The 27,108-nt window shown below is 41.5% G+C and overlaps 1 protein-coding gene across 9 annotated transcripts in view; it reads right to left on the reverse strand.

The window, feature by feature from the left end:
- Window positions 1–27,108, reverse strand: part of ptprk (protein tyrosine phosphatase receptor type K) — a 115,339-nt gene that overhangs the window by 42,428 nt on the left and 45,803 nt on the right. For all 9 annotated transcript variants that reach the window (XM_058613077.1, XM_058613080.1, XM_058613079.1 and 6 more), the window contains exons 3-9: window positions 25,997–26,119; window positions 18,176–18,336; window positions 16,382–16,433; window positions 16,237–16,295; window positions 10,041–10,122; window positions 7,870–7,985; window positions 6,337–6,511 (exon numbers count right to left, since the gene is read on the reverse strand). In XM_058613077.1, coding sequence (XP_058469060.1) covers window positions 6,337–6,511; window positions 7,870–7,985; window positions 10,041–10,122; window positions 16,237–16,295; window positions 16,382–16,433; window positions 18,176–18,336; window positions 25,997–26,119 — 768 coding nt within the window. The remainder of the gene's footprint in view (window positions 1–6,336; window positions 6,512–7,869; window positions 7,986–10,040; window positions 10,123–16,236; window positions 16,296–16,381; window positions 16,434–18,175; window positions 18,337–25,996; window positions 26,120–27,108) is intronic.

Below are 27,108 nucleotides of genomic sequence, written 5' to 3' on the forward strand. Positions count from 1 at the left end.
ATTTCAAAAGTGCCACAAAGGATGAATGAAACATGGGAACGACTGAAAACGAGGTCACGCTATAATAGAAGTGGGCAGTGACAGGAGATACAACAAAAGCCCAGTCAGCGTGAAAGCTGACGCGTGAGATATGAGCGCTCAAACAAACCATCGGTAAAGACGGACGAGTCGACTAGTGACACAAATCATTAGGGATGTCATGCACAAAATGCACTGATTTGTGTTGTCCAATCTGTATGAATGTGTCACGGTGGACTAATTATCTTAGCGTTTGGCGACAGAGAGGAGAAAGCACTCGCCTGTGCTCGGGTTTCAGAGTTTATTTTCTCAGCCCCTGTATCTTGTTCTAAACTTCCTAACCAATAATAACACAAAGATTCATCCTGTTTACGGAAGGGTTTTTACCAGACACTTCACATAACAAGCTGCTACTTTTATCACAATGGTTTGAAGCCGTCTCTTTCTTGCTCTGATGCACTCTCCTTTGCCGGGCTGTAATGGACTTAATATAAATGCAAACTTGGCTTTTCCAGCGGCTTCACATCAAACACTTTCCACCTTCAAACACAAGAAATTGGATGTCTTTCACAGGGAAGCAGCATCATGAACAGCACCCCCCCCCCCCCCCCACACACACACACACACTGGCTGTTTATCTCTTACACATAGAACATAGAGCTCAGACTGGAGAGGACATTTATGTGATGGTTTACAACTGGTGTGTGAGAGGAAGATGTGGCACCTCTTCTCTGACGTGACTGTGATGAGTTTAAAAAAGTAATGATATGAAGAGAAGAAGAAGAGGACTGATTACATTTTAAGGAGTGATGGGTTTGTCGAAAACCATAATTAATGACCGCCCTGAGCACAAGAAGCTTGTTGTTGCACATCCTCCGGTGAACCACCTCCACCTAATACATTTCCTAATGAGTTTCATCCTAGTTTTTGATTTTAGACACAGAATTGTGATAATGAATTCAGGTGGTGGACGACAAATGGTGACTTTAACCTCTTGTTCCCCTCGTGTACAAACTGAGAAGTGATTTTTTTGCAGTTCCTGTTTTGTTTTGGTAACAGACCCTTGTTCCCCACTTCCTGTCCCTGGTTTTTGTTTACTTTTCCCACCTGTTTGTCTGGTTGGATCTGATTTGCTGTGTATGACTTTATCTAACGTTTGCTTTCCCCCAGTGTACGTCACAATAACTGGCTCCTCCTGTTTTGCTGTTGAACAGTAAAGCCCTGGTCAGGTTACAACTGAGAACAGTACCTTTACTTGTTAGGCAGACCTAGCATACCACCGTTGTACGCCAGTGCCTCAAGGGAAGGATGCAAAACAATGGAACGGTTGGGACTGGAAAGTTATTTTGCTACTATCTCTAATTGAAATGCAAAAAGAAACAAGTAGAAAGACGATCACACGAGAACCCTAGGAGAGATTTCTTCAAATACCATTTCAGTACCATCCGCTCCGATTTGGCGCTCAATAGAAGATGGCGGCCTTCCTGTTGGATTCATAGGAAAGTCGTCATCGACTTTTTTGACTGTCCCGACCTAATGAACGTTAAACCTGGCCCCAGATGACCTGATAGAAGTTTGTGGGGTCATTTTTTAGCCCCTCCCACTGTTTGACTGTCATTATATGACTATTTTATAGAGGGGGCATAAAAAAACCTACATTATATAACATTTAGCATTACATTTGTCTGACATACACATATATAACATGTATGTATTTTTAATTATGCGTTTGCCTGGAACGTGCTCAGTGAAATGTGAGTACATGTGATGGATGTGTGATGGTTCAGGGCCAAATCTGAGCTCATGTTCACAAGAACACACACAGACACACACGACACACACAGACACACACAAACTCAGAGTACATTACTATAACATCAACCATAATTCCCACCATATCTTAACCATACAACATGTCTTCGCCTCAAAATATAATCGTTATGTTGCCTTTTTGTCCATAAGGACGACAAGTCCACATAATGTGACGGAGTAAACAGGTTTAAGTCCCCACAACATGAGCAATACCTGGAAAACACACACACATACGCAAAGTGAGCTGTCTCGAATACAGTAAATAATACAGATTGTATCTCATATCCAATCCAACTTCTATTGTCTAAACTGTGTGTGTGTGTGTGTGTGTGTGTGTGTGTGTGTGTGCTCATGCTGTTCCATGGGTTATTACTTTGTGTGAATGTGAAGCTGAGTGTTTGTGTTTACAGTTATGCTTCTGTGTGTGTGTGTGTGTGTGTTGAACGTTGCTGTCAGAGAGATGCAGGAAGTGTCTTTTTAAGCAAAAGATGAAAACACTACTTTGACAGCCCGTGTGTGTGAGTAAAAAACACATACACACACTCTCCAACTGAGACAAATGTAAAGTGACTTCAGAAAACCAACGTCAACAATATGTCAGCTCGCGACACAATCAAGTAAATAAAGTTTGTGATTAACAAACAAATAAAAAAGGAAAACAACAACTCAGATTTTTTCCAAAACACTAGGTTCCCCATGCTATCAGCTTGTATGTTATCTTGAATAAATGTTGAATAAATGGTAAATAATAGAGATATAAATGAAGCGGTGAAGACTAAAAGTGGGTCATTATGTGACTCCAGAGATTGAAGCACATCGGGTTCATGCTTTTGAATTTTATTTCTGTAACAATCACTTGTCAATTGTACAGTTGCCCTAAAAAAAAAGAAGAAAAGAAAAAGGAAAATCATCAATAGTGTTGTTTTGTGGCGGTTTTGTTGTCGCTGTCTTTTTCATTATTAATCATCACACGTGAGGATCCTCTAATCATTTGTCACTTCTGGGTCAAAATGATAAAAACAAGAGCAAATCAACGCTGGGAAAACGATCAAATGTTTGTCATTTATGACATAACCCATCACACTGATGAAAAACAAACACTCGGCATTCTAAGAGGTTTGCGTTTATGATGCAGTGAATAAACATGACGGACAGAAGGGAAGACGAAAAGAGAAAAGAGGGACAGATATTTTGCCAGCGACTGGCGCCCACTAGGCATGTTCTCCTCCGTTGTCCGTTGTCAGCAACCTTGTCGATAAAGTTTAGTTTTCACAGACCACTGCTGACACCACTGTGGTCCTCACTGGAGGACATCTGACCTCCAGAGGTCGAGGAAGAGGAGGCGCGCATGTGTGTGTGTGTGTGTGTTTGAGTCATTACAAGGGTCACAAGTGGTCGTAGGTCTCCTGTAGTTCTGTAACGCTTGAAGCTCCACCTGTCACTATGACTTACAGTGAAAGTGTGTGTTCAATGTGTGTGTGTGTGTGTTTGTGTGTGTGTGATAGGTTAAGAAACAGGTTTAAAACAGTTGTGTGTGTTTTAGTTAACTGTGTGTGTGTGTGTGTGCTTGTATGTGTGTGACAGTAATATTGTGGGAGCTTTTTAGGCCATGAGTTGTGTGTAATGGAGGCTGGCATGGTGTGTGTGTGTGTGTGTGTGCGAGCTGGTGTGATGATGCGTTGTGTCACCGTAGGAACCAGAGGGCAAGACTTTATTAGAGCCCAGCTGTGACCAAACCGCTAATGACACACATACACATACTGCTCGTATACAGTAGAGACATATACATACATAAACATGTACACACACACACACACACACACTGTATACATGCACAAACAACTCACACACAACAACACTATACTGTGTCCTGTATATTCCACATATATAAAGTGAGTCTATGGTAAACATCACGAGTAGAGGTCATTTAAGTGATTTTTTTTGTGGTGAAATATGAAACATCTGCAGGATTTTATGATTTATATTGAATCATATTTTAATACTTGAGGACTTGATGGCGTAGTTTTTTGTTTAGAATGATTTTATACTGAATATTTGACAAAAGCAAGCAATATAAAGGGACTTATATTTATTATTATAATGAAAATAAAAACATTTGCTGTCATTTGCAGACTGTTTGAAAATAAACTTTTGCCTTGTTGGTCAGAGCATAAGTTTTTTAAAAAAAAGGAAAAATAACTTTTTTTTGCTTTGTTTTCTGAGGGAAGACAACAAAATGATTTGATGGCTTTCAAGTTCCCATCATGCACCTGTGTCGACAAAATGGGGCTCCTTTCTTCTGATCTCAAACGCTCCGGGAAACAGAGGTGAAAGATATTCACACATCTCCATCATCTCCACGTTATAAATATCAATAGACTGGGATTCTGTGTGTACAGTAACAGCACCGACGGGACCATTTTCATGCTTTGAAGACTGTCCTACTAACAAACCTTTTTCATGGGTTCATAAGTCATGTTAAGGCACCTCCCTATGATTCTTGTTTCAGAATCCTCCCAGATACTCTATCTCCCTTTTCCTCATCTTTCTCCGTCTCACAAAAAAACAAGTATTCAGGGTAAAAAACATTAGCGATGCAGCTTAACTCTGTCCATATTCATGGCCGCCGACGTCCTGCAGGAACTTCAAATCTTCAACACGTACACTTCTCGAGGAGTGAAATAAACATATTCCCTGTTTCTTTGATTTCTCCCCGGCTCTCATCTCCCATCTGATATTTCTAATAAATAAACATGAGGCTCCTCTCCTCCTTCCACATTCATGCATGCAGCGCTTATATTGTGATATCTTTCTAACAACCAGACGCTGGATCAATATTCATAATCGCCAATATCCCCTTTAGAGCTCCAAAGGCATCATTTCACAGATTGTGAAAGTGGCTGCTTTTCAACGTTCTCGCGCTCTCCGTGCGTCTCACTGAACCTGCATCTATTTTCATATATGTAGATGGGTGCGATTCATGTTTAGACACATGCGTCCTGCTGTGTGCGGGCGTCCTCGTCTCTATCATCTCTGCACTTCTCATATGCAAAAAAGGAGAACTTCACAATAAATAAACATTAGCCACTTATGTATTCTTACTAAATCAGCGAGGTCCCATGGAGAGAATGTGTCTCCAAAACCCGCTCACATTTCTTTGACCAGAGAAAGTACAAACCGGTTTGTTGCCTGTGTGGTCTGCAACACTAACCCCGGTCTGTGCGTGTGTGTGTGACCGCCACCCTCCCAAAGTCGGACAGTCTCGGCGCTTCATTATCCGAGCCACGCCGGCTAATATTCATATTCATATTCATGCTCCCTTGCTTACGCTTTGATTTTTCATTTCATTCTCCTCTGCCGTCTCATATGCAGAATAATAAGCATGCCTCTGCTCGGCTGTTTACATATTCACACATATTCCTGATTCTGATATGGATATTCCTGAGATAATGAGCCGACTATTTACATTTAACTTTTCCTCCACCATCTCTACTTTTTATCACCCTCCTCTAACCTTCAGTTTCCCCCTCCCCTCCTCCGTCACTCCCGTGTCAGTTTTTCTGAAGCTCGTTTGCCTTCTCCCCCCCCCTCTCTCTCTTGGCCCTCCTCCTTTTTTCTCTCTCTCGCTGGGAGATGAATCAAATATGTAAGCTATTGGATGTGAATGAATAAAGCATCCCGTCTCAAACACACATTGGTGACACCTTATTAACCACATGTCAGCTGCACATGACAGCTTGAGCACACACACACACACAGTCTGCATTTATGCACATACACACTAATGCCGGTTCAATGCTCCCCTTAGCACACGCAAAGAGCATAAACACACACACATACTACTTTCCTCATTAGTCTAAAGACAGTCACGGCGGATGCACATTTGATTGGAAAGATGTTTGACACTCATATAAAGTTTTAAGTTAGTCACAGAACTAAATATATAACTGGGTGAAAAAAGATAAACTTGGACAACATTGGGGGAGATTCAAAAAATAAAGTGTACAATAAGGTTGTGTTGTGGTGTAATACAGTGATACATGTGCACAGTTTGGAGTAGGGCGGAAACAAGTACTTGATTATTAATAAAACTATTTTGACAGCTAAAAAAAATCAGTTTGAGAATTTTTTCAGACTTTTAAATGTGAATATTTTCTGGTTTGTGGTCAAACAAGACATTTGGGAAAATCGATTCAAGGTTTGAGGAGCACCGATTAACATTTTTCAACATTTTCTGACAAACTGTGTTAATTGCAGCCCGAGTTTGGGGGTGGGGGGGGTAGTGCCCTGTTTTTAGCTTCTGAAAAATCAAAAAGCTGCAGAAAATCTTACAGCAACACCAGTATGGGCTCAATAGTAACATGAAAAATATAAGCACGTCTGGCTAAAAGTGAGCATGTTATTGTCAGACCATGCTGTTTTGTGGTTTTATACACTATGCTATAGAAACTACACATTTTCAGAAGTTGTTCCTTCATCATAGTTAACAGAAAAAAGTCTCCTCACCTCTGACGATGAGACCGGCGAAATTGGAAACCCCGGAGCCGCGCTCAGACTGGGTGACGCAGCGATACAGATCCTGGTCCTGATTGGTGACTTCTTTGAGGTGGAAGGAGGCGGCAAAGCGTCGGTGGTTGATGGTCTTGGTCTGAGCCACGGGAATATCTTCTCCGTTTCTCCTCTGCATCACACACAGACACGGACAGATATTAGGTGCTGCAGGGGTTAACTGCTTTTGCTCAAGGTCACAAAGGAACCGATGGATCGCCGCCGCCGCCGCCGCCCCCCCCACACACACACAAACCCTCTCTGTCTAACTGACAGCAGGTTTGAAGGTCATGACTACAATGGCGCCATAATGAAATCAGAAGCTATTAAAGTAACTTAATCATTTTAGCTGTGAGGACGTATGGCATGTGTGTGTATGTGATGATGAGGACACTTTATTACAGGACACACCAGTCGATGGAGTACGGCACATTCAGTACACTACATAAATATACAATATCATGTCTGTCGTAGGCAAGAGATGATGCCGTTCAATGTTTATATGGTATTTTGAAACCATTTCCATTTCATTTAGGCAGAGAAAGTTGAATTAAATGCAAAGAAGACATAATCATATCCATATTCATGACCACCTTTCATCAAAACATTCACATATATTTGATATATCATGTGGTAAACGGGGTCATCCACGATTCAGAGTGTCCATGGTCGATCCCCGGCTCCTCCTGCTTGTGTATCAAAGTGTCCTTGGGCAAGAAATTGAACCTCACGTTGCCCCCGGACGGCTGTGACAGCATGTGTGCACATGATGTGTGATGAAAGGACTGGTGCAGTATATAGTGTCTGAATGACAGAACTGTGCCCTAAAGCACTTCAACCTTTCAACACCTAAGCCTTAAAATGTCCGTCTGGCCTTATTTGCTTATTTTAACCATTAAAGGGACAGAAAAACTGTCCTGTGGCCCTTATTCCAGTTTACTTTCCATATGTGGCAGTTATTTGCAATTGTACTGCCATGTTAAAATAGTGTATTAAGAATTTAAAATGAAGAAAAACAACACAAACACCAGATTTTGTGTGTTAAATTTAAAATTTGAACAGTATAACGCATATTATATATTATATATTATATTTAAGCTAACATTTGTTTGAGTTTTTCTCTCAATGTCCAAAAACGGGCCAAAAAAATTAAACCAGAACCAGTCACTCTGGTGACAAAGACTTCCTGAAACAGCGAGTGAAATCACCGCAATAACCATGTTGGCTTTGACACGTCAGCTTTCAGAAACCGTTGGAATTTCTCCGATGGCACATACCGTCACGGAATCACGGTAATGCAAAGTGCGCTTGAGCAAACGTGTCGTCTGCGATGCGCTCGGTGTTAAAGGGTTAAAGAGGTCACTGAGACTGAGAAGTGCTGTACAAATACAGACCAATATATCGTTTACATTGCAGTTCTTGTTCATTGTTCCCCAACAGTACACAAAAAAGGAGCATGGCTTGCATTAGTGAGTTTATGTCAGTCTGTACCTGTAGCCAAAGTTTGTTGTTTGACGTATCTCGTCCCGTCGCGATACACTGGAACGTCGCGTTCTGTCCGGCGTTCACCTCCACGTCCCCAAGTCGAAGAAAGTGGGGGGATTTGTCTGTCGTAGGAAAAATGAAATGGTTGAAATTGCGTTTACATTCTGGTCACATGTTTGTGCATTTTCGATGTGCGTGTGTGTTTCATTTCGCTGGTCTGTTGAAAGTGGAAATGAGGTGATGGAACCGGGGGGAGTCGTGGATACAAACAGGTCGGGGTATCGCAAACACACGGATACATTTAAGGACCCTTTTATTACCCCGAGGAGTGTGTTCATTATTATAGTGATTAGATTTTACTGGAGCAGGATTAAACCAAGACACAGTGCTGCGCCGCCACTGGGAGGTAACATCAATGTCACATTCAGTGTATATAATTCACACGGCCTCCAGTTATTAACTACTATGCTAAAATATGAAATGAGGCTTTAAACCCTGAAGACGCCGTTCAGCTATGACATTTTTATTCAGTGGAGGTGATTGCAATCATACACACACACATGTTCGACATTCATGACTTGAGGGGACATTGCATTGACTTACATTCATTTCTTGGAGACTTACTCTAACCTTAACCACAATTACTACTGGCCTAATCCTAATCCTAACCCTAACCCTAACCTCAACCTAACCATGAAACATATCTTCACCTTAAAATGTAGTAATTTACGTTATGGGGACTTGCTTTTTGTCCCCACAAGGAGGACAAGTCCCCATAATGTGACTGTGTAAACAGGTTTTGGTCCCCACAACATTAGTAATACCTGGTACACGCGCGCGCGCACACACACACACACACACACACACGTTTGTGCAGCTATCCTTTAGCAGGACTCAGCATTGACCTCTATTCACATGGAAAGCCTTAACAAACAAAAACCCTTACCTTCACCTAACCATAATCCAGAGCTTAGCCCTAACCAGTTCTTCAGAAATTTGGTGGGACAAAAGTCAGGACGACCGGTCCTGACAAGGTCAGTGTTTTTGCAAGAAAAGGTCCCAAAGACGTAAGAAATACAAGTCCACAGACACACACATTCATGCAAACACGCGCGCACATACACACACACAAACCGGTGTGTCCAGACATGCAGCTGTGAGAATGAATGCTGCCACTGTGGAGACTGAAGTACTAATTCCTTTTCAAACACTTGCTCCTTCCTATTAGGAGTGCTGCTCCTCTGACCTCAAAAGACTCTCCCGCTTTTATAATTTCTCACACTCCGGGGTTGCTTTAAGTGACACAATTTATTAATATGTAGAAAATGCTTTCAGAGCTTTATTGGCAACGTCGGACCGACGAGAGACAGGAGGGACAGGAGATACCGGGACACGAGGGGAATGGCTCAAGACCGTTTATCTCCGTGACTTATAATCAATAGAATCTATTAAGAAACAAAACTGTCGTCGGAGAGTGCAGTGCCGCTCCTAGACGGACGACCAAACAGGAGTTGTCATCGCTTCCTTTCACACGCGCAGACCCTCCAGGATTAGCAGACAAGTCCGTAAACAGATACAGTTTGTTGTCCCAACTCTTATTTTTTTTTTTTTTGTTTGGCCTCTAGCAGTTATGGGGAGACACTCCAGCAAAGGAGGGAAGAAGAAGAAGACGACGACTTGAGACGGAGTGAGAATTTAAAATGGATCGAAGCACTCATCTCTTTCCTGTCAGTATAAGACAAGACAGCCAGTGTTCACTCTGTGTGTGTGTGTGTGTGTCTGCAACTTTGTGTGTGTGTGTATGAAAAGGAGTGTGAGTGTACACACGGGTTAAAGAGAGACAGAAAATGCTGAGTGGTCAAAATCCTCACACCACCCCCCCTCCCCCATAATTGTCCTAATACTGCCTCATTTCCCGCTTCACTCCCTCCTATTCCCTCTTTCTCTCCTTCTCCTCCTCTCAATCCTCTTCTCCCTCTCTTTATTTTTTTTTATTTTTCTCAATGACTCGATCCTTCTCCCCTCTCTGCATCCCTCCTCTCCCGTGTCACCTTCCCACTTATCTACCCAGTCGACTGCAAAAAAAGAACTATCCCAAGTACAGTCTAATTAGTGGCCAAAGCTATCAGCGTATAGTCAGCGAACTAGGACTAATTGCCGGCATGCTAATGACTCACCGCATGGGTAGCTGAGCACCTGAATGTCGTCAATGGCGATGAAGCCGGCTTTGCTGTCCGACACCTCTGCTTCAAATATGACCTGGGGAGGAGAAGAGAGCATTTAAGTTGGCATTCAGCAAACGATGAGTGTTCACTAATTACTATTTAAAAGCACAAAGGTAATTATTGGAAAATGAGGTCATTTTTGATTGTTGTCCAAAAAAAAGGACAAAAGATCGACTTCAGTCATGTGCCCCCCCCCCCATTAGCTCAGCTGGTAAGGAGTTGCGATTTGAAACCAGAGTCCCGGGTTTCAAACCCACCTGTGGCAGACAGCTATATGCGCTCATCTCATATTGTAACTTGACTCCAGATGTGGAAAGAAATAAATTGAAGTGAAAAGAATTTTTCACTCCTGCGTGGCTTAGATTTTGTTACATTTAAAAATGAAAATTGGGACAATGAAGATTACATTTTTATAAAGCAGGGGGTGAAAGAAAAGGACCATTGGCCCCCGGAAATCTTTACATTATCAAATATGGCCCTGGTTAAAAACAGTTTGGACACCCCTGCATTAGAAGAATCCTATTGGACACTACAGCTGGTTTCTGCTCGTCTTTTACCCCTGAACAGTAACATAATTTACAAAACTGACATCATGTGCCATTGAAGAAAAGCTGAGTGTGACCATTCAAATATTTACCGACAGCTTTCCCCCCACAGACTTCCATTTAAACAGTTATTTTTCCATCCAGTGGAGTCACCCCTGTTGGCGACTCAATATATTCTTATTTCCTGGTTAGCTTCAATTGTCAAAAAAGATTACATCCAATTTAGCACGCACACACACAAAAATTGCACAAAAACACAAAAAAACAACACAAATTGCACAAGCTAAATCACCAAACTCGCCGTAGCGCCGTTTCCAAACGATAAACTGTGCCCAATGCTGAGTTTCAGGCCCATAAACAGGACAATTGCCAGTTTAATTTGCTGTAAAAGAGTCTGAATAGTCACAGTATACAGTACACTGACAGCCTCCACTGCATATGCATAAAACTGGATAAATACAAAAGCTTGCCATCCCGACTGCAGCTGCATTTAAACATCCAGGCAAACAAATCAGATGCTTCCTGCTGGATTACAGTAATCTCCTTTGGTACACATAAAACGGCCACCAAAAGAAATTACAAAAGCACCGAAAACCCCATAGGTAATGAGGTGGATAAAAATATCCATTCTTCTTCCCCTGCTTCATAATGCCTTCTCTCGACTTATTTTTCAACATCTGCTTTTTACCTTCAGTTGCGCTGCAATATCATGAGTATTATGGCACCGAGAGGTTCATTAATCTGTGAGAATGACACGCAGACATTGATTTCGGCAGTGTCAGTCATCGCCAACATTTCCCCGAAAAAAAAAAAAAAAGAAATACCTGCTTTTTATTTTCCATCATGTTTTTTTTTCCTCATTCAAAGAATTCTCTGCAGCTAAGCAACTAAAACTAAAGCCGGCTGAAATATACTTTCCAGTGTTCTGGTTTGGACAGAGATGACTTGAGTGTGACAGTAGGCTGATAAACTGGTGTCAACAAACTCACCATTTGTCTGCTTTTCTATACACAAACCGCAAGAGAGGAATAAATGAGCTGATCAAATGACTGCAAAAAAGGAGACGGAGATCAAATTATAGTGGCATTATTCTTCCTAATCTATAAATGCCTTATTTGGAGCAGTGTGTTCATTCTGCATTCAACAAGTGCTTCCATTTGCCATCATCTCAGTTCATCAACTCAGCTCTGAATGAAAACGATTCTCCTCACGCTCATCTATCTCAACTACCTCATGCTCCCTCTCTCTCCTCCTCCTCCTCCCCCCTTCCCCTCATCATCCCTTTTTATTAACGTTTCCCCTCCTCCCCTAATTTCTTCCTCTCCATCTTTTTTCTCGGAGCCTCTATTTTCTAACAGTGTTTACCCGAGGAGAGGAGCACGGTAATGAATAGGAGGACGAGGAGGGGAGAGGGGGGGGGGTTTCGCTATCAAAAGAGAGACAGCGGGAGACGGGTGAGTGAGGGGGTGAGCGGTTGTTGTCATTCATCACCTGTAAAAGGAAATCTGCCGTGAACTGTTTACCCATAGCTTATCACCCCCCCTGCATGTCACACTCCCTCCCTCCTCCTCTCCCAATCTATCTTCTCTCTCTCTCTCCTATCATCTTTCACTCATAGCTCACCACAGAGCGCGGCAGAAAGTCATCAGTTGACTTTTAATACCTTCATCTCTGTCTGTCTGAAGACCCGGCATGCCTGTCCATCTGCCAAAGTCTGCTGGTCATCGCTTATCCTCACAGCCATCTTTCTTTTTTGAACTGACTGTACAAACCAGAGTTGTCGTTTTTTAAATTAAAAGTTCGCCCAGTGGCGAGACTGCAGTTTGTAACAATTGGAGGACTCACCCGAGCCTTTCCTAAGACTGTCAAGAAACTCATGTGGCCTTCAAATACCAGAGACGATGTTGTTGTTCTTTGTTTGCAAAATAAACGTCCACTTCCAAAAGCAATACACACACCCTGACTGGTTTGTCTGTTTAGGCAACGTACAGACGGAAACGGCACGAAATGCTGTTCTCAAAGGGTTCCCCAAAAAGCCGTAGTTTCAGAAAATATCTCTCTGTAATCTAACTCTGTAATGTTACGCCAAGAAGATGTTGGAGACATTATAGACACAATAACAGAAACGGAGAGACAGAATGAACTGAGCCAGGGGAAAGAAAGGGAAATAATATGACTAGCGACAAAGCTAAACCTAAATACTTTACAGGAAGGAAATGTACAATTCTGCCGCACCCGTGAGATCCATGTAGAAGATTATTCAGTATACTGCGCTACAGTATAGTGTTCTAGTGATATCCAGTGTCTTTTCAGGCTGACTTCAATTACTTTCCATTGTCAGTAGTTGGTAATACTGTCAAACAATCTCCAAACACAAAGACAACGAATGACAGCGCAAGAGAGGAATATGGGAATATGACGTCATCGTTTCCCTAAAGTATCATATTCGCTGTGTACATGGAAATGTGAGGCCGGCGTTTTCAAAAGAATACCATTTCAGGTCCCCTAAAACTCAGACGGAAAGCCTCTCCGACAAAAAAAGTACGCATTCACCTAAACCCGCTTCCGTGTGAACGAGAGTTGGTGACACACAGTGGTGACACGGCAGTTTTCAACATTTGGAGGACTCACCCGAGCCTTTCCTAAGCATGTCAAGAAACTCATGTGGCCTTCAAATACCAGAGAGGATGTTGTTTTTCTTTGTTTGCAAAATACAATGACTGATTTGTGTGTTTCGTCTGCTGTAGAAACATGGTGACACAACCTGGTGGCCACTGTAAATAAAGACCCTTACCTTAAGTACACATTAAAAGTGTATTATAAGGTAAAACCAAGCATTATTTTTTTGGGGGGATTTTAAAGGAAAACATTTTAAAGAGAAAAAAAAACATCCTAAATGTTACACACTGGACCTTTAAAGATTTACTTGAAATATTCTGTACAACTTTTTTGTGTATTTGTCCCATTTTGATCACTGAAGCTGTTCCCGTGCAAGTCAGGACTTCATGTCCTCATCGTTGTATGGTGTTGACTTTAATGTGACTCTGGATATTGTAGGGATATGAATTATCACTCTTCAAATAAAAAGTGAATTTGGATTGAATTGAGTCGGTTTTCAAGTTCTCGCATTGGGGCAAAGTAAAGCGCTGAAGGCTGAGAATGTTGACGTATCATCACTCCAGAGCGGGGCCGGGTAACAGCAAACAACCTCTTGTCATTAATCACATGTCAGCTGGATGTTTGCATGTATGAGCACAGAATCAAAAATATTTAAACCTCCAGGGAGTTTCATTTCATTTTACAGCATGAATCCTAAGACATTATTACCTGGCACCCATTTTCTCTACACACATATGTATGTTTACTTAATGCAAATACGGTGTGATCGACAAATTGGGATAGAGAAATCACATCGAGTGACTATGTAGAGTCGAAAAGTAGTGTTAATAAATACACGCTGGTCTGTGGTGATGTAAAGTTTAATGTAACGTGTTATTTTGTTTGTCTTGGACTCTCATGTTAAATATACTTTTAAATAACGGTCATAATGTGAATAAAATCGCAATATTCCCAAACAGAAGAGGAATTTTTACGATCTGTGACAAGGAGAAACAGAGCCTCACATTTGAGAACCAACTAACGTAGGCACATTTTTTAAAAATGTTATGTTTAAAATGTTCCTAACAGCTGTTGACTAATCAGTGACAAGATTCATCACAGCAGGTTTTAACAAAGTGAAACACTAACTTGCACCAGAGCCTCATTTAAAATAAAGTTTGTTACCTTTTTATGTCTTTTTTGGCAAAAAACACTGACCTTGTCAGAATAGTAGTTGTCATGGAGACAAAAAAAACCTAATTTATGAAGAACCAGTTAAGTTTATGGCTCAGATATGAATTGTGGTGAGGTTAAGGTTAGGCATTCACTGGTTATGGTGAAGGTTAAGGATAGTGCTTTGTTGAGGCTGTGCTGATGAATGGATAGCTGCACAAACCCGTGTTTGTGTGTGTGCGCGTGCCCTCACACGTGTCATATGCCGAGTCTCCCCCGTGGTGAAACCATTCTCATTACGTCTCAAGCCAAAGTGCTAACACAGAAACATGTTCCGACATGAAAAAAATTGCTTCATAACCTCAAAATCTAATAACCTGCCTCATAGCCTGAAAAGGCGACATAAGCCTCGGCAAACCAGAATGATTATGTTCAATTAAAACATGTTGACACACAAGTTTCAGACCGGTGATCTCCTACAGTACCACCGTCACTGGGGGAAGGGGGATGGGAGGGGTCTGGGGCTCCAGATGGGCCATTTGGAGGATACTTCTCACACTTTGCCTTACAGTAATATCATGCTGTCCCCAGGCTGTGTGTGTGTTAACATAATCAGCGTGTGCGTGCATGCTGGGACGGTGAGAGACAAGCTATCCAACAATAGTGCACACATGTGTCAACAGCAGCCAACACACACCGCACACCACAATCAAGAAATTAAAAGACTAATAAACACACATGTGCGGTTTAATTCTCACTCATTATGACTGTCCAACATGGAAGTCCACTCCTTTTTTAAATTCTAATTAGGGCTTTTATTAAAGGCCCGGTTTTACCCACCCACCCCCCCACTTTGATCAAATGAAAAATAAACTTTGTTAATCCCAACACTCTCTGCTGTTGTGGGAATGAGACATGTATCTCAGATCCACTGTCTGGTGATCAAACAACACATTTATCTCTGGAAATAAGTAAAAAAAAAAAAAAAAAAATAACTTTTTGGGTGAGGTGGCCCTTTAAAAGAATTCACAAAACTATGGTCACACCCCATGCATGTACGCAAACACACGCAAACCCACACCCACCGTGTCTTTTGTAGCCTAGTCGTCACCTCCTGAGCCTCAGTCAACACAAATAAATCAGCTGCGTGCCTCACTGTGTGTGTGTGTGTGTGTGTGTGTGTGTGTGCGTGTGCGTGTGCGTGTGTGTGTGTGTGTGTGTGTGTTGGGTCTGTAGCTAAATCCATACTTGACTACATTTTCATTTCAGGACAACTTTTCCAGCTTCACATCATCTCCTCACTCACAAATAAAGTAAAGGCTTTTGTTCACAGGTGATAAAGAACACAAAAAAAGTCCAAGTAGAAACAATAAAGACTTTTATATCCAAACTAAAAACCCTTTCTATTTTATCACGCCTATGAGTAAATTAATATAACACTGGGAGAAAATGAGTGTGTGCGTTTGTAGGCGAGTGAGAATGTGAAGGTGTTTTTACTGGAAGGGGGCAGCAGGGAATTGGTGTTTAAACTGAATTATGGATTCATTTCCTTTCGTGTATGTCTTTGTCACGTCGCTAGAACTAAGAGAGTGCGTGGCACAGACTGGATGTTTTATTTCTTGTCTTAAATGTAACACACTCTGTGATGAAATGTGCTGTATAAGTACACTCGCCTTTGCCAAAAACTGAGCCAACTGTTTTTTCTTTAGTTTTTTCTCTGTACCCCTCGGAAGTAGTGCGGACAGCAGGTGATGCGTTTATTATTGGATATAAAGAAATATGTACATAATAAAAGAAGTCAGCGTTGGTTGTTATTCAGGGGGGGAAGTTACCTGATACTCGTTGGGCCAGAAGGTGGAAACTGCCAGTTCAGCTTTCAGCCAGCCTTTGCCTGCAACAACAACAGGAAGCGTTCACACGGTAATTAAATCACTATATGGGTGAATTGAATGAGTGGTCAACTATGATTTTATTTACCAGTGTATGACGTCACGTTCCATATGGGGTTGGCCAAAGGACCCTTGTTGACCTAGACGCAAAACACAGGGAGAATGGTTAAATCAGGGTTCCCATACCTTTGTTGACATCAAATGCAAGGACTTTTCAAGGACTTTCCTGGACCAATTCCCTTAAATTCAAGGACTGAATGTGGTGACACAGCTTAAGATGGGAGGGCAACTTGTAAGAGCCGCTTCTCCCTTTAACGATTGCGATGCGATTCAGGATATATGAGAGGGAATGGTGATTTTTACAAAATTACTCTCATTTGTGCAGATCTGTGAATTACAGAGATGCTTTCTTCAGTCTGTAGCATAAGATGTGTGTAGGTCAGGACAATAGTTCATCTAAAATGGTAATTTAACGCACACTGTGGCTTTAAGAGATATTTAAAGAGCTTCCTGCGATTTGAAAATTGCACTTGGCCATATTGCGATTTTGATTAAATTTCGATGAATTGTTCGGGCCTAATTTGCAGCACATGCTCTGCATCTGGACGGGTGATTGTCTTGGTAATCTTCTTCGGTGAGATGGCGATCTTCGAATTTTCATTTCCCAGGCATCGCGTTGCCATTTGCTCTCTCCTGCTTCACTTTACTCGCTCATTGTTCTGCACGGAATCTCACGTCACCGGCAGAGAGAGAGACAGTGGACAGTGTCTACCACACCGCTAGTAATTATGACGCGACATTCATTCTGCAAATGCAGGACATGTAAGTCGCTTTGGATAAAAGCGTCTGCTAAATGACATGTAATGAAACAGTAGGTGGTGTCCTAAACAAACAAGGGAGACATTTACCTAAATATCAACTTCTTTCTTGCACAAAATTCAAGAACATTTCAATGACACATGTCCATTTAGGGCAATTTTCAAACACTTTCAAAGGGAATTAAAAAAAAAAAGTCAAATTCACAAACTTTCAAGGACCTGTGGGATCCCGTGTTTAATATTCCTCCCCCCAGAGAGAATGTGTTTTCACTCACACTGAGCTAGTGCATTCAGTAACACAACGATAATAACAATGATTAGACTATTGTTTTTCAAACAAGACAGTTGGAGATCAGGGATCAGCAACGACAACGCTGATGGACCCTCTGAGACAACAACATATTATCTTTCCCAAGGACACGTCGGCAAGAGAAGACATCTGCAGCGTGACCTCATGTTATCATATTTATGAGCAGTCGGGAGACAGTAAATGGCAACACCAGTAAAGGCGCAATCTTCTCTTAACCTTTACAGTCTCGTGTTAAACTTAACAAGCAAGTGTGTTTTCTAACGACTTCTACAAATCTCGAAATGCAAGAAGGGAGGGAAAAAAAGAGGAGAATGAAAAGACTAGAGAACACATTTTTTTATGAAACGCAGCCACCCGTGTGTCCAATCCGATTAAATTCTCCGTTAACCATCATCATATTCTTCTAAACATCAACGCACAGAAGATTATCTAAATATCGAGATACAAAACTAAACAATAGTCATTAAGTTAAAATGCATTTCTGGTGAGATTCAAAAGATTCATTAAAAGGCAGTTTAATACAAAGTCTTGGTTAAATCAAAGCAACATTTATGGCATTTAGAGCCCGGAATACTTGTGGTTGTGGGAAATAAAATCCAGACCCTCATTACGACATCGGCACGGTTGGTTGTTTGGCTTTAACTAAAGAGAATCTTTCACCAACAACACAAAGCTTTAAACTACAGCAACACTTAAATACTGATGTGTCACAGAACGTTTATTTAAATGTAAAAACTGTGTCGGTGAACAGTACCTTCACCAGGACGTTGAGGGTTCCCGGGCTGGAGCCGTCGGGGCTGGTGAGGAGATAGTTGAAGTCGATGCAATGCGTGTCGTTCTCTTTCATGACGGGCAGCTGAAATCTGGCCTTTTCTCCAAACTGGAACTGGGACACGTCCACGTACATGTAGGAACCTAAACACGGGAAAACAAAAGACAGGGAGAAGGTCACAGACGATAAGAGGAAACAATCGGGAAATTAAACACGTCACTGGACACCGAGAGAGCAGAAAGCTATTTGGCGCTATCATAATTACATGTTGAAATATTGCAATAGTGTCAAAATGACATCATACAGTTAATTAAACTAGTGATAAAGAATGATTTAATGCACAGTTGTTGTTGAGTCGTCAGTGATCCTGTACTTCAGTGATAAGTGACTAACACTGTGATGAGAACACAGTGTGGTTTCTGGTGAAGAGTTTTTGACTGAAGAGCTTCCTCCACTTACTCAATCTGGTCAAGTCAAAACCTGTTGCCACGGAAACAGAGACATTGATTTTATATAATTGTGACGTTTCATACACTCCAGACACAAAGCTGACTCACGGGTGGTAAGAGAGGCCACGTCTCTATATTTGACCACGTTAGACATTAAGCATGAGATTAAGTTTTATTCCATTTTTTTTTTTTTTTTTTTAACCGACCTCAATCACAACCCATTAATTACCTCCTTCTGTTGTGCAGATGTTTGTTCACTGTTTACACAGACTGTAGTAATGACGCCCCTCAAAGAAGATTGCTAGTGCAAATTCTTCCATGTATGAGTGAATGAACAAATGCAGAAAAGAGCAGTATAATGTCTTGCTTTCTCCTTGTTTTTCTATTTAATAATGACTCCTCTAACATGGTTACAAGTGCAGTTTGAACCATAGACTGGTTGTAAAAGCGGACAGAGTCTTCTGGTTCGCTGGTTGGAGCCGATCAGGGAGTAAGAATATAGCAAATTGCCACCAGGGGGCGACTCAGTTACTCAGTTTGAATGAAGGTCTACGGGAAAATAGATTAATAACATCACTAAACATTTCACTGAGGAGTTAATCGCTAGTTTCAGCTCTTCTCTACAACATAATTGTCAAATTTTGTAAATTATGTTCCTGTTTGGAGGAAAAAGAGCTGGTATCCTCCAATAGGAAGCAGTGTATAATCTTCTTGTCACTTTAAAAATTCACTTAAAGCCGAGTGTTCGTCAGGTTTGTGTTCTCTCGTCGCACAGCTTTTGTTTTGGTGTTTGACAAAGATGGTTTGTGAGAGCGGAACCACCACTCTGTAAAAACCATAGTACAACTACAACTAATGGACTACTGGAGTGTAGTGAGACATCTGAGGTCTCCCCAAACTGAGCTTTCATTGATACGTTATCCACTGAAACTGCCACTTTTCCCCCAAAATGGAGGATGTTTTTGGTTTTCGATAAATGCCATGGCATATTACACTAACTCAGCAGGATCTACTGTGCCTTTATTCCCTGGTTTTTGCCTCTTTCTCTCTTTATTGTAACAAACACTTTGATGCAGGAAACATGAAAACCAAAAAAAAAAGGAATTTATTCTTTCCTTCCCTGTTTGCATGTTTTTACTCCTGTTTATTTCTCCCTGTGTTTCCTTTTGGGCTTTTTGTACTGAAACATAAAACAAACCTCTGTTTCTATGACTGTCCTATGTGACTGTGATGCTGTTATTGCTCACAGACAACAAGTAACCACAAGAGAAGAGAAGAGGAGAGGAGAGAAGAGGAGAGAAGAGTTTTGTTCTTATGAAAGACACAATTCTCTTTTTGTCTCTTCCCTTCTATAACTGTGCTGCTTCCAGGTGATAACACTTGTAAATGTGCAACAGTAACAAAATCAATCAAATGTGAAGTGGTCAGCTTGAAGCCAAAACTACACTTCATCGTAGCCAACGCAATCCAAATTTTCCGCACAGCACGCAACATATCATTACCTGCAACTACACAGCAGTGACATTATTAGATGTATTTTCACAGCTTGCCTTGGGGCTATGTTTTTTTCCTCCTTTCGCTGCAGAAATAGTTAGGTTTGATTTTTTTTTTTGCTCACATGACGAGACTTTGGAGATGTTTTTTTCATTTCCTACTTCAAATGGCATTCTTAAACTTCTCCCTACAGTTGTTCAGTGCAGAAAATGGCGCTCGGCACAACACGTAATCATGATCACTCAGCCCATCCACGTGTCCTTATAATCAGCTCAGACCTGAACCAGATGTTGTTCCAAGAAAATGTGATTTTTCTTTTTTTCTCCTGCCAAAGTTTAATCCCATGTTAGCTCCTCGCACACCAAGGCTACTTCACAGCAAACTGTGGGGCTGCAACTACATGATAATTGGCTAATTATCTGTTTTATTCTGTAAAACATCACAATATCACAACTTCCTAGAGAGAGAGTGCAACGTCTTCAAATTACCGTTTCACCGTCCTCATTTAAAAAAACAAACAAAACAAAACAAAGTCATGAGTTATTTTCTTTGTTGCTCAATTGTTGATTAATAATTAATCATCCAGAGTTCACAGTTCTGAAGAGAAACAGACATTTAATTAAGAAATAAACAGAACATAATAGAAGTGAACAAAAGCAGAGCCGTAACAGAATTAACTGCGCTAAGTGGGAAAACAATACAACGCAGTGCATGAACTACAAAACAACGCCAAATCTGGGCAAATTCTTTTTTGCATAATATACAATATGCACGACAAAGGGCTTTAAGACAATAGTGATGATCAGTTATTGTTGAGCTAATCTACTGTGAGGAAACACTTTCCTCTGCAGAGCAGAGCGGAGCGGAACGGAACAGGCTTTCAGTTGGCAAACGTGGACACGCTCACACACACATCTGCCTTTCAGTCCTGAATATGAGTCCTAGTTATTGGGTTGGCACTTCTTCTTCTTCTCCTCCTCCCGCCTCCTCCACCTCCTCCACCCTCTGCCATTGAAGTATTATAATAATCCTACTTCCTGGTTCAACACAGTAGTGACTCCGTCCAAACAGGACCGCAGCCAACACACCCCAGGAACAAGACGAGGCCAGCGCTGTTCCCTCCAACGCTTCAATCTAAATCCATCCAACGACAACTCAAGACGAACGTCACTCCTATATTTTCCCTTCTTTTTTTCCCATTTTCGACACTGATATCAAGATGCTGACACGAAGAACGTGCTTTTAAGATGGCTGCCAAGATGGTGCACCAGCTAAAAATACTCTAAACAGTCTGAGCCCCAGATATGTCATAACAACCCACAACAAGATGGCAAAAAAAACCTTATAGCTTAAAGCTAATAAATAAAAATAGACCTAAAGGACCAGGTAGAAAGTAGAGTAATAATATTTGGCAAATATTTAGTGTGGATATTGAAAAGAAAAAAAAAAACATTCAAGTGCCTGCTTTAATCTAAACCTGGAGGAAAATAAGGTTGTTGGAGAGTAGGAGCGATGAAAGACTGACAGCACATGAAAACGGAGACGAGCAGACCTGGTGCTGCCAAGAACATCTGACACCTGAAGTCTGCCAGCTTCTAAAATGGCTGATGTCTCTGAACTGCCAGAGTAGAAAATGGCCGCCAATAGAATGGCAATTTAACGATGTGGCTAAAAACACAGAGACCCAGATCCAGTGTGTCACATTAAGACAGCAGCAGCAGTGTGGAGGACAGGGGACAATGTCTCAGCTAGAGTTTCACTCTTAGAGCTTACACGCCTATTCTTGTACAATACATTTAAAGGGCCACTTACTACATACTACTAATTTAAAGAGATAAATGTGTTATTCGATCATCAAACGGTGGATCTGAGATACACGTCTCATTCTCACAACATCAGAGGACGCTAGGATTGGAAAAAATACTAATACTTTACTGTGTTTCTGTCAACTTTTAGCAGTAAAGGATCGACTCTGTAATAGAATGTGAATTAAACAAACACAGCAGCATCATAACAATCTTACATTTATTCTTCATTTGACCACCCTTTAAGTTTTTATTCCTAAATAGTGAGTTTACTGTCTAATTTTTACGAAAGGGAGTTTGTTATTCGACTTCATTTTCCAATGAAGTTACAGATATTTCACAAATGTTTTATACAATGTAAGAAAGGTTATGAAGAGAGCTCAAGGTAAAGTTTCAAAAAGTCTTGTTTTATTTTACAAACCCCGCAAAATATTACGTTTAATTTCATTTTAGACAAAGGAAAAAAACAAAACTCTTAATATTTGATCTATATATATTTTTTGCTTTAGAATTAAATTAAAATGACATTTGTCATAATTGCTTTCTGTTCAGCTCTTTAAGTTCAAGTCTTGCAGAGACTATAGAAAAGACCTTTATTTTTTTGGGGTGATTGTGTCGCTGTATCCTTCATTACTTGATGGTTATTAAAACATAAAGACCAGTTCTGCTGCGGCTTAAATACCTTTTCTCCCTCTCTTCCCTCACTGGAGAGTACTCAATGGAAAACAAGAGCAAAGAGGCAGGCATGTGGAGCATGGCACGCCAGATAGATTTAGAGTGGTACTCGCCGACAACAACAGCCACGGAAAGATCAACTGGCACGTTGCACGGTGCCACGCTGGCATCTAGAACGCTGCCATGATGCCAAGATCAACCCTCAAAGAGATTACACACAAGAGTTTTATCTCTATTACGAAAAGTGCCAAAGCCTCCTCGGCGCACTCAATACTGCCTTAAGCACAAATGGCGATTAGCAACTGCGACCAATTGATGTAAGGTTGTAAGGAACAAAAGTATAATTGTTGGCCGAGCCGCCCAATGACTTAGAAACGATTCTGTGCAAAGTCAAAGGATGGCTCCTGTGCTTCTGCCAATACCTTTGAAAATATATAACCCCCTGAACTACTAATCAGCAAAATAAACTCGCTCCCTGTGGTCTCTCAGAAGCCAAATGCTCTTAACAACTCCCCCTAAATAACAGGAGTAGGTATCCCTTTTGTTTTCAGGGGGTCAAAAGCCAAAAAGGTTTAGTGCCACTGCTCTAAATCATGTCACGCCCTCGGGGGGGAAACTGCAGCTACAGCCGGGCCAAAGCACTTCTAAATTACCGGTGGCTATGTTTGCCAGAGAAAATAACAATTCAGATAATAGACATTACCCAAGTGTCCCTGGGCAAGGTATTTTAGCAACCGACACAGGCCCTCCATTCTCACAACTGCGACCAGATACAAAACCAAGCCAGGTGTCAGATCTGAAATCCCCCCCCCCCCCCCTCCAGCAACCTTGTTTTCCATCCAGTGCTCCGGTGTCCCACGCCCTGCTGGTGTTATTACCACATCAAATGTCAGATCACGCTCCTCCACCTTTAGGCGACGCTCTGAATGTCTGAATGGCTCCCTTTCAGAAACAAACACCCCCCAGACCATTAACCTGCTGCGACATTCTTGTGTCCCCCCCACCCCCCCGACCCCCACCACCACTCATTCCACTAGCTTCCACAGGCGTTTATGCTATGCTGATATCAGGTATTACCTCTCTGATCCTGGGAAACAGTATTTAACCTCTTCAAGCTTCCAGCCCCCGCCCCCGCCCCCTCCTGTACCATGACACCTCATGGCATAAATACCACTGACTGCTCACTTTGCTTTGACCTCTGGCCAAGGCACGCCACTTAAGTCTACATGTGTGAGCAGTAGTGTGTCTTTAAGACCTTTTCTGGCATAAACACTAGCCTTGTCAGGACCAGTAGACCTCATGGAGACCAAGAAACCTGGTTAAGTTTAGGGCTAAAATTAATTAACAATTAATGGAAATCAATGCAGTACATGCCCTTCAAGGGCCTTCTGAGGGATAAGATTTGGTTTAAGACTTGGGGTAGAATTAGGTTTGGGCTAGGGTGAGTGATGGATTCATTTATTTGTGAAGGTGAGCTTGGGAAGGAGCTCGGGAATGAATTATGTCGATAAGTGTCCTCACTGGGAATGCTGTATAAGAAGCTGTGTGTGTGAACCTGGTATGTGGTTACACAGTCACATCATGGGGACAAAAATCAAGTCCCCATAGCATACATTTTAAAGTGAAAACATGTTTTAAAGTTAGACTGAGGTTAAGGTTAGAGTGAGTCTCCAGGAAATGAATGTAAGTCAATGCAATGTCCTCTGAAGTCCTGCAAAGTCCTGGAAACCGGTGTGTGTGTGTGTGTGTGTGTGTGTAAATGTCAGCTAGCCTGGGTTGTCATGATGATAAGCATGAGAGATAAATAACAGCATTACATTGTCCTGGTAACAAAGACATAATCTTCCAGAACAGACAAGGAGTTAGGAGAGGAGAGGTGAAGACAGGAGAGGAGGTAAGGAGAGGAGAGGAGGCGAGAGGAGACCGAGTGAGATGAAAGGACAGGTAGAAAGTGAAAATGAGAGGAGAGGAAAGGGCACAAAAGTGGGATGTAAGGGAGGAGAGGGATTAAAGTGACATGGGTCAGGACAAAAAAGGGACAGGAGAAGAGGAGAGGAGGAGGGATGAAAGGACAGAGGGGATGAGAGAAAAGGAGAACTCCAGGGAGGTTACAAGTTACAGAGGACATGATGTCATAAAACTTGAGAGTGGTTGTTTTCTTTCCACCATGGCACTGTTTTTAATTTTGGTTAAGCAAGTTGCCGTCTAAACATTGCATCACTGGTTACTGTTATCACATTTTGCTTTTTCACATTGTAAAAGTAGGCAACCTTCCCTGTTCACTGCTAATGATTAATGACCTCATATTCGGTTAATTAGACCCCCAGCCCCGAGGCAGAAAGATTTAATTTCCCCTTCATCATTATCATCATCATGGAGGGGGGAAAAAAACCCTACAACTGAGTAAAAATAAGTGGCGAGAGGAGAGGTTGTCTTGGAAAAGATAACTTTAACTCGAGTAAAAATACCAGTACAACAATATAAAAATAATCCTTTTTTAAACAACTGTTTATCGTTAATTCATAAATGTGCATCATATATTATGCAGATTATTGCACAAAGCAATTTATCACATACTGCTTAAAGTCAAGCTTGTTTTAAGTACCTTATATAATTATGAATTGATTGTATCATTATTTTCCTTTAGGTCTAGTGGTCACTTTCAAAGAAGGGTCATTACATACAGTAAATCTGGATGGTTGTTGTGAGATGATTAATCAGATATAAAAGAATACCAAAAGTTATGTTGCAGGAGGTTTTAATGAGGAAATTTGGTCTTCGGTGGAACTGCTGACCACGGAAATCTATGTCCTGCTTTTATAAGGATTGCGACTGGTTTATGTAGAAATAGCAATATAAAGCACACTAAACACACTATACAGTGTCTTTCACACTAAAATTAGCAGGTATACACAGGATTATTTCCATTTCCAATGCCAGTTTTCACCCTTCTGTCATTGGTACGTGGAATGTGATTTCACAAACGTGCAAAGTGAGTCTTGTCTTTTACTGAGGTCCCTCCTTCTATCTGAACAGCTAGTGAATGACTTTAAAGTGCTAATAATAAAACTAAGTAACATAACATAAAAAATATTGAGTGCAGGCTGACTTTGTAAAAAGAAAGTAAGTTCTCTGGAGTGAAATATAAATTATAATGTCTTAGCATTGCTGCCAAAAATGAGGCAGACAGAGCAGAAATTAGGGTGTTCACCTACATCTTGCTTTTTCCCAATAATGCAGACGGGAGCCAAAGCTGATTAACACAATTCCCACTGGTCAGAAATCTCTTTAAACCCAGGATTAAACTGTTTGGGAACGGGGCATTGGTTACTTTCCCTTAATGTGATGAAGTGCATGCAAAACACCGAGAATATAGTCACCATGTGGCAGCTCTGGTGAGACGTAGGGGACGTCCTGGGTGTTGATGTGCGTCCAGTCAAAGTCATCGTAGGGATCTTGCTGGTAATCACACTGAGAGAAGCCCTCGTCGAATGTGCAGCTTCCTGCAAAGAAGAAAAAAAACACAACAAGATTTAGTTCACCTCATTGTATCGATGACTTTCCAAGTACCTATATTTAGTTTCTTGTACACGCCACATTGATTCATGTCTGGTTTTTAGCCACGAAACTTTTTGACTTCCCCCCCGAATGCCGTGAGTCTTGTGCGTGTGTTTGTCTCAGCTCATTAATAAACCACCGGGAGTCTGAGTTCCAGCAGTCATCACTCAGGGCCAGTCACAACCACCTCTGACTCAACCGTCAGGGCCTTGGGCTCATCATCTGAGCCCATCGCCGCAGCCTTACGGGACGAGCATGTGTGAGCTGGCCGCCCGTGGCTCCGCCTTAACAGGAGGTCCCGCTAATAGAGAGAGACGCCGCTTGTCCCCGACGGCGAGTTAAACCAATCAACTTGCAATGATATGTGGCTTGTGCTGGCAATATTGCTGATAGGAATAGCATGTTCGCCATCTGATTCATTGACCTCGCAGTGATGTGCGTCCTGCGTTAATAGCTAAGAAAAGGAAAGAAGTGCCGTCTGAGTCGAGTCACTGGTGGTTTGTGGACCACAAACCCACATGTGTCCTCTGTGCTCTTGACATTGACTGAAGTAGGAGTGAAGTGTGTGGATAAAAAAAGAATCCTCTACAATGTGTATAACTGTATGATAGTGAGATCGTGACACTTAAATAGAGAAGTCCAAATGTTAATACAATAGCCAGACAGGTAAATCCTTTGGGTTGAGCACTTTCAGTGTTTGCCCAAAATATAGCAAAGAACCACCATTTTCAAAAGCCCAATTTAATGTTGTCCAAAATCCTCGTTTTGTCTCATCAACAATCGAAAAGCCCCAAAGCCATTAAATTTGTTATCACAGATGGTTAAAAAAATGTTTTGACACTAAAAAAAAAAGGGTGAAACTAATCATTTCAGCCGTAACTAAAACAATCAAACCTATTTGCTTTGTCATAACATCAGCGATAAAACTGGCGTA

The sequence above is a fragment of the Solea solea genome, chromosome 17, assembly GCF_958295425.1.
Source record: "Solea solea chromosome 17, fSolSol10.1, whole genome shotgun sequence".
Classification (NCBI taxonomy): Eukaryota; Metazoa; Chordata; class Actinopteri; order Pleuronectiformes; family Soleidae; genus Solea; species Solea solea.